The sequence below is a fragment of the Gigantopelta aegis genome, chromosome 1, assembly GCF_016097555.1.
Source record: "Gigantopelta aegis isolate Gae_Host chromosome 1, Gae_host_genome, whole genome shotgun sequence".
NCBI classification, from domain to species: domain Eukaryota; kingdom Metazoa; phylum Mollusca; class Gastropoda; order Neomphalida; family Peltospiridae; genus Gigantopelta; species Gigantopelta aegis.
In genome coordinates, this window is record NC_054699.1 from 580,670 (window position 1) to 588,920 (window position 8,251).

Sequence of the window (8,251 nt, forward strand, 5' to 3'; positions counted from 1 at the left end):
TTAACTTTGATTTCTCATCATCGAAGGTGGCGCGGGTTGTCTGCCCTGTTCGCGTATTTCACTTTACTAAATATAAACGCCATGACCCAATATACCTACCTTTTGGTGAACCACAGTCGACACCTCGTGTGTTTCCTTGACAATGCAATGTTTGTAAACAATTTCATTCACTTCATTAATATGTCTTTTATTTTCTTCTACAGAGAGGTAAAGAGAGACGGCCAACACAAGAACAACTGCTACTGTTGCCACTTGACAAACCACAAACACGGGCAGACGTACGACATGTTTACTTTTCTCCACGGTGCATCCACAAGTCCGTATGTCCAGCATTTGGTCCTTGCTAGCTGAAGGAGAGACCCAGGAGCCAGGCGTATCCAGTTCCGAAGACGGCCGAATGACATCTGGCGTTGACGACAAAAAGCCCTGCTGTGACATCGTGCGACATCAACGACGGCAGCTGCTCTTGTTACGTCAATCTACTTTTGGTTTAAAAATCCAAACATGGCCGCAACGTTGTTTAGTGCAGTGCGACCCTGTCGGTGTGTGTGTGTGTGTGTGTGTGTGTGTGTGTATGTGTGTGTTGTAGAGATTGTCAGTAGCTTGGAGTGTTCAACTTTGTTCCCGGGAAATCGTGTAGTTTCCCGAAGAAAGGGGTTGTTTTCCACGGAACGTTATCCGTAAAAGGAAAAAAAGGGGGCAGGTACTATCAATTGACTGACCGTTAATGACACGCCCACTGACTTTTTTTTTCAATTGATTCGTTCTTGACCCGCTTATATTTTAATGGCTGGTTTAAGTCCTAGATAGAGAGAAGTCAACCGCAAAACCCACAATAACCACCTACTGATGAGTGGCGGCAGGGCAACAATAGTTGCACATGTTTATGGAGATCTCTATTAAGCTGTCACGTTTATTGCTAAATAGGGCCTACTCGCTACTCGCATAGAACTACACTGGAAAAGGAAACGAATGTAAATATTTGTTTATCAAATCCCCAGCACGTTTAAACCACGGCTAGGCCTAGTCGCAATCGAAAATACGATTATTTCACACTTGGAAACCGGACCCGTGCATTAATATTATACATTTGTAACACATTAATACTTGGGCAATACGCGTCAGGGGCGTGTACAGAAAGTATACAGGAGGGGGGTCTAGACTAGACTAGAAGTTTCTAGGGCGGAGTTCGAGTCATGCTCTTTCGGAAATATATTTTGAAAAGAAAATTAGCTTTGAGTAGGGTTTTTTTACCCCCCGAAGTCCACTCCCGAACACAAGCCTGGGTATTGTAACTGAACCCGCAACACGTACGCATAACTCTATTTCACGGATATACACGGAAGGGTCTGTTGCGACCCCCCCCCCCCCTCCCCCTTCCCCTCGGCTAAAATAGACTGGGTGCGGTACGATTATTTTTCTTATACACCAGTCCATATAGGCCTACGATGATTTCATTGCGGCTGGCAGCATGCATTGTGCATATCTACTGATCGCATTGATATGTCCGACACCATATAACCGTAAATAAAATGTATTGTGTGCGTCGTTAAATAAAACATTCTGTCCTTCCTGTCTCACTCAAACTAATGTATTTCCATTTGTTTTAGACGGACCGCACGCACGCGCCGCAACCAGTTTATACGATCATAAGGTGACCATACATGGGGTGCGCTCCTTTCACCTCTCCTGGACATGTTCCAACTGTTCTGTCCTGACAGCGAAAGGAATGAGTTTGGAGCAGGAAGTTACTTCACCAACATGGCTGCTTCTGTTGAGGAAGTGGCTACTGCAGAATGATACTTGAATCGGAATAAGACGACAATGATGGTGATAGTCCATCACTGACCATGTTGACTATGCTACAGTGTTTGAAATAATAAATTTTATATATTTTATATAAACCGCAATTAGCCTACATTTGTTATTCGGCGCCGCACCGGTCACGGGTTTAGTACGAGTGCCTAACCTATTGCTATTAGGCGCCGCACCGGTCACGGGTTTAGTACGAGTGCCTAACCTATTGCTATTAGGCGCCGCACCGGTCACGGGTTTAGTACGAGTGTCTAACCTATTGCTATTAGGCGCCGCACCGGTCACGGGTTTAGTACGAGTGTCTAACCTATTGCTATTAGGCGCCGCACCGGTCACGGGTTTAGTACGAGTGCCTAACCTATTGCTATTAGGCGCCGCACCGGTCACGGGTTTAGTACGAGTGTCTAACCTATTGCTATTAGGCGCCGCACCGGTCACGGGTTTAGTACGAGTGCCTAACCTATTGCTATTAGGCGCCGCACCGGTCACGGGTTTAGTACGAGTGCCTAACCTATTGCTATTAGGCGCCGCACCGGTCACGGGTTTAGTACGAGTGCCTAACCTATTGCTATTCGGCGCCGCACCGGTCACGGGTTTAGTACGAGTGCCTAACCTATTGCTATTCGGCGCCGCACCGGTCACGGGTTTAGTACGAGTGCCTAACCTATTGCTATTAGGCGCCGCACCGGTCACGGGTTTAGTACGAGTGCCTAACCTATTGCTATTAGGCGCCGCACCGGTCACGGGTTTAGTACGAGTGTCTAACCTATTGCTATTAGGCGCCGCACCGGTCACGGGTTTAGTACGAGTGCCTAACCTATTGCTATTAGGCGCCGCACCGGTCACGGGTTTAGTACGAGTGTCTAACCTATTGCTATTAGGCGCCGCACCGGTCACGGGTTTAGTACGAGTGCCTAACCTATTGCTATTAGGCGCCGCACCGGTCACGGGTTTAGTACGAGTGCCTAACCTATTGCTATTCGGCGCCGCACCGGTCACGGGTTTAGTACGAGTGCCTAACCTATTGCTATTAGGCGCCGCACCGGTCACGGGTTTAGTACGAGTGCCTAACCTATTGCTATTAGGCGCCGCACCGGTCACGGGTTTAGTACGAGTGCCTAACCTATTGCTATTCGGCGCCGCACCGGTCACGGGTTTAGTACGAGTGCCTAACCTATTGCTATTAGGCGCCGCACCGGTCACGGGTTTTAGTACGAGTGCCTAACCTATTGCTATTCGGCGCCGCACCGGTCACGGGTTTAGTACGAGTGCCTAACCTATTGCTATTAGGCGCCGCACCGGTCACGGGTTTAGTACGAGTGCCTAACCTATTGCTATTCGGCGCCGCACCGGTCACGGGTTTAGTACGAGTGCCTAACCTATTGCTATTAGGCGCCGCACCGGTCACGGGTTTAGTACGAGTGCCTAACCTATTGCTATTCGGCGCCGCACCGGTCACGGGTTTAGTACGAGTGCCTAACCTATTGCTATTAGGCGCCGCACCGGTCACGGGTTTAGTACGAGTGCCTAACCTATTGCTATTCGGCGCCGCACCGGTCACGGGTTTAGTACGAGTGTCTAACCTATTGCTATTAGGCGCCGCACCGGTCACGGGTTTAGTACGAGTGTCTAACCTATTGCTATTCGGCGCCGCACCGGTCACGGGTTTAGTACGAGTGCCTAACCTATTGCTATTAGGCGCCGCACCGGTCACGGGTTTAGTACGAGTGCCTAACCTATTGCTATTCGGCGCCGCACCGGTCACGGGTTTAGTACGAGTGCCTAACCTATTGCTATTAGCAATTAAGACGGGAGGAAGGAGATGGTTTATTTAAAGGGACATTTTTTGCTGCATTGTAAGATGTTTCTGACTAATAAAATATTTCTACGATTAAACTTACATATTAAATATATTTTCTTGTTTAGAATATCAGTGTCTGTATATTCAATGTGTTGCTGGTCGTCTTAATATTTGTAAGAAGCCCAAACTGGATTTTGTCTTCAAATAATTTCGTACGTACGAAAAAATATATTTTATGAAATAAATTGAAATTTAGCCTAGTACAAATATTAGAACGACCAGAAACACGTTTAATGTACAGCCACTAATATTTTATTCAGAAAAATATACTCAACAGCAAAAGAAACGCAAGTTTTTTAAAGAGGCTAAAAATTAATTGAATGTAATGAGTGTATTTTGAAGCAAATCGTCCCTTGTAACAGTTTTCATTTCGTTTTGTTCGCATTTACGGTTGAAGCATGTTAACAAAACATACCATAGGAAAATGTCATGGGATTGTCAAGTAAGAGATCCTCGTGAAAATCAAAAAGCATGCTTTGTTCATGACATTATAGGGTATAAAAATACCGAATTTTAAAAATTTATTCACCAATATTTATGTCGTACGACTTAACTCGCAACAGCGGGAACAAGCAATCGGACGCCTACAGGCAGGTGACAGCGTTAGTAATGTTGCCAATGCTTTTAACGTTCACATCACAACCATTTATCGTCTGCAAGATCGTTTTGTCACCACCAACAGTACTGCTGACCTTCCACGAAGTGGCTGTCCCTGTGTCACCACGACAGGACAGACATATTCATCGCTTGCATCTTGTGACCTTTACAGATCAAAGTCGGGTTTGCATATCCCATGCTGATGGAAGAGTTCCAATATGGCGCAGACTAGACGTGGACATCGTTATGATGATCAGTGTGTGATGGAAAGAGGTCCATGGGGTGGTCCAAGTGTTATGATATGGGCTGCAATTGGCTTGAATCAAATACTTGGCCCAGTTGTCTTCCAGAATATTGGTCCGGGAAGGGATAATGGTATTACAGCTCAGCGTTACATTGATCAGGCCCTCAGATCCCATATAGTGCCTTTTTTTGCTCGTCATCCGCAATACACGTTTCAGCATGATAACGCCAGACCACACACAGCTCGGGCTACGGTTCACTTCTTACAGCAGCATAATATCAGAATTTTGCCTTGGCCAGCCCTTAGTGCCGACTTAAATCCAATTGAACATTTATGGGACGAGCTGAAAAGAAGAATTAATCAAGTTCGTCCAAGACCACGAAATGCAGCTCAGCTTCAGGCAGTCATACTTCAGACCTTTCCACTTATCCCCATGCCCTTTATCAACCGTCTCATCCATGTTCCATGTACAGAAGGTGTGTCGCAGTTGTGAATGCAAATGGTGGACATACACGATATTGATTATTGATTACTCTGTCTGGGTTGTCTGCCCTTGTTATCATTTATGACTGATGCCTATTAACATTCCTTGAAGTTAAAAAACTTTTGGCTTCAATAATTTTTTTCATTCGTTTACATCAGTTTTGTACAATGCTATCTAAAAATAAATACCATTTGTATTCTTATTGTAACTTGTGTTTCTTTTGCTGTTCAGTATATATTTGATATGTAATTACAATCGTTAAAAAGTCTCTGTTAGTCGATAACATCTTACATTGCAGCAAACTCAGGAATGTCCCTTTAACGACGCACTCAACACATTTTATTTATGGTTATATGGCATCGGACATATGGTTAATGGATATTTTATATGCACCACCCCATACAGGATAGCACATACCACGGCCTTTGGTATACCACTGGCTGGAGCGAGAAAAAGCCCAATGGGCCCACTGATGGGGATCGATCCCAACCCGATCGCGCATCAACCGATCGCTTTACCACTGGGCTACGTCTCGCCCCTTATTTAAGTGCAATTAGATTAGCACCTTTTATTAGGCCTATTTTTATTATTAGTAGTAGTAGTAGTAGTAGTAGTAATAGTAGGCTAATAGTAATAGTAGGCTAATAGTAATAGTAGTCGTAGTAGTATTAGTAGTAGTAGTAGTGGGCACGGTGAAAGCATGTAGACATGGGGGGGGGCTAACAGATGGAGGGTGCAAAGCAAAGTTTCTAGGGGTTTGGGGGTATGCTCCCTCGTAAAATAGTAAGTTATTATATTTAGTATAATCAAGGGCGGCGCAGAGGTACGATATGGTCGTACCACGTTTTTGTTCATATTTGTTGTATTTGAAAGGAGGGTGTGGCAACCTCGAACCGTACCACTAGTTTTTACATTGCGCCGATCCTGATAATTTATTACCAATAATATTTTTGATTCAGATATCTCAGCCCCTCCCCCTGCTTTGCCTCCTGGGTAGTAGTAGTAGTAGTAGTAGTAGTAGTAGTAGTAATAGTAGTAGTAGTCAGGGGCGGCGCAGACGGTACGGCCAAGACCGTACCACTTTTCGTCATTAGGAGGACCGCCACCTTTCCAGGAGATCTGTAACAGCATGTTTCATACCTTCCTGCACCGTCATTAGGAGGACCGCCACTTTCCTAGGAGATCCGTAACAGCGTGTTTCATACCTTCCTGCACCGCCATTGGGAGGACCGCCACTTTCCCACGCGATCCGTAACAGCGTTCCATACCTTCCTGCACCATTTGGGAGGACCGCCACTTTCCCAGGAGATCCGTAAGAGGATGTTTCATACCTTCCTGCACCGCCATTAGGAGGACCGCCACTTTCCTAGGAGATCCGTAACAGCGTGTTTCATACCTTCCTGCACCGCCATTGAGAGGACCGCCACTTTCCCAGGATGTTTCATACCTTCCTGCATCTTCTGTAGAAGAACTGCCACTCCAAGGCTATTTCAGAAAACCCAATGGAATATATACAGCTGTGCTTGCATGCTCTTACAGATCACTGTAAAAACAATGATGATATCAGGTGGTCGCGAAACGTGAGCATATCCTGCCCCACCGGTGGCCCCCGTCATGAGCACAACCCACAACCCACATCCCACAACCCACAACCCACATCCCACCTCCCACAACCCACCTCCCACAACCCACATCCCACAACCCACAGCCATCAGGTCCATAGTTGAAATGTACCAGATTTTCACCAATGTTTTTAACGGCATGTACAAGGTATAGGGTATTGCATCAGGCATTATTGTAGTCAGTGATGCGTCATATCGTGAAATGGCCTCTGGATGTCGAGCATAAACATTTTGAAGGCTTTCAGGAGTCCTTGGATGTGATAACCCTGATCAAAGCACTTCACTACCAGAGCGATCTGTCGGTCTTTAAACTCTGCATATGATGAGCATGGCCTAAGGTATCTCAGAAGTTGTGAAATATAGACATCAAAAGCTGGAGCAGAAGGTATATTGTTCGACATGACGGGTAAATTGACTATTGGAAAGCTGAAATCATCCCTTTTATCATACAGCTTTGTGTGAAGGTCAAAGTCGTCCTGTATCTCTATTTAGAGATTAAAGAAGGAAGAAGGAAATGTTTTATTTAACGACACACTCAACACGTTATTTACGGTTATATGGCGTCGGACATAGGGTTAAAGACCACACATATATTGAGTGAGGAAACCCGCTGTCGCCACTTCATGGGCTACTCTTTTTCGGTTAGCAGCAAGGGATCTTTTATATGCACCATCCCATCAGACAGGATAGCACATACCACGGCCTTTGTTATACCAGTCGTGGTGTACTGGCTGGAGCGAGAAATAGCCCACTGACGGGGGTCGATCAAACCGAGCGCGCATCAAGCGAGCGCTTTACCACTGGGCTAGGTCTCGCCCACATGTAGAGATCAAGGTATGAAAAAGATCTTATACTTTTTGTAGTTTCCTTTAATTCTAACTCTGGTGGATAAACCAATGGAAGGTAATCTGTAACTCCTTTTTAAAAATGTATTTATCTAGATTATTTAGAAAATTGTATTCATATGTATAGAGAAATAAACCGGCGAGTAATGGAGAATACCTCCTTCCTGTCTATATGCCCTGTCCCCAAACCTGACATGTATATGTGTATGTGTGTATGTATATGTGTATGTATGTATGTGTGTGTGTATGTATGTGTGTATGTATGTATGTATGTATGTATGTATGTATGTATGTATGTATTGATGTATGAATATCTATATATTGTATGTATGTCGAGGTTGACTATTACATACATAGATATTAACGCACTGGCGCAGGGGATAATTAAATCCTTTCTGGCCTCACAAATTGTCCCATGCCGTTGCTGGGACTCGAACCTGTATGTCTGTATGTGTGTGTCTGTATGTATGTATGTGTGTGTCTGTATGTATGTCTGTATGTGTGTGTGTCTGTATGTGTGTATGTATGTGTGTATGTGTGTGTGTATGTGTCTGTATGTATGTGTGTATGTGTGTATGTATGTATGTGTGTGTGTCTGTATATATATATTGCCAACGAGGAACTCCAGCATTTCACATATGTCTGTTTCAATATACTTTTGTCTCGATTCACTTTCAATCTTAACAAACGTTTCTGGCATACAAAAACGAGTAAAGTGTGAGAGACGCATTAAAAGAACATCCTTGTCTCTTGCAGATATAACAACACTGCTAAGTTATTATT

General features: G+C 44.7%; 1 protein-coding gene across 7 annotated transcripts in view; it reads right to left on the reverse strand.

The window, feature by feature from the left end:
- Positions 1-1,869, reverse strand: part of LOC121368831 (ectodysplasin-A-like) — a 35,699-nt gene extending 33,830 nt beyond the window's left edge. For 2 of the 7 annotated variants that reach the window (XM_041493600.1, XM_041493613.1), the window contains exon 1: positions 100-1,861. In XM_041493600.1, the coding sequence (XP_041349534.1) occupies positions 100-438 (339 nt within the window). In that variant the 5' untranslated portion in view covers positions 439-1,861. Of the gene's footprint in view, positions 1-99 lie in introns of all 7 variants that reach the window. The other 5 variants (XM_041493622.1, XM_041493579.1, XM_041493592.1 and 2 more) reach the window with 4 other exon arrangements.
- Between the last annotated feature and the right edge of the window lie 6,382 nt (positions 1,870-8,251).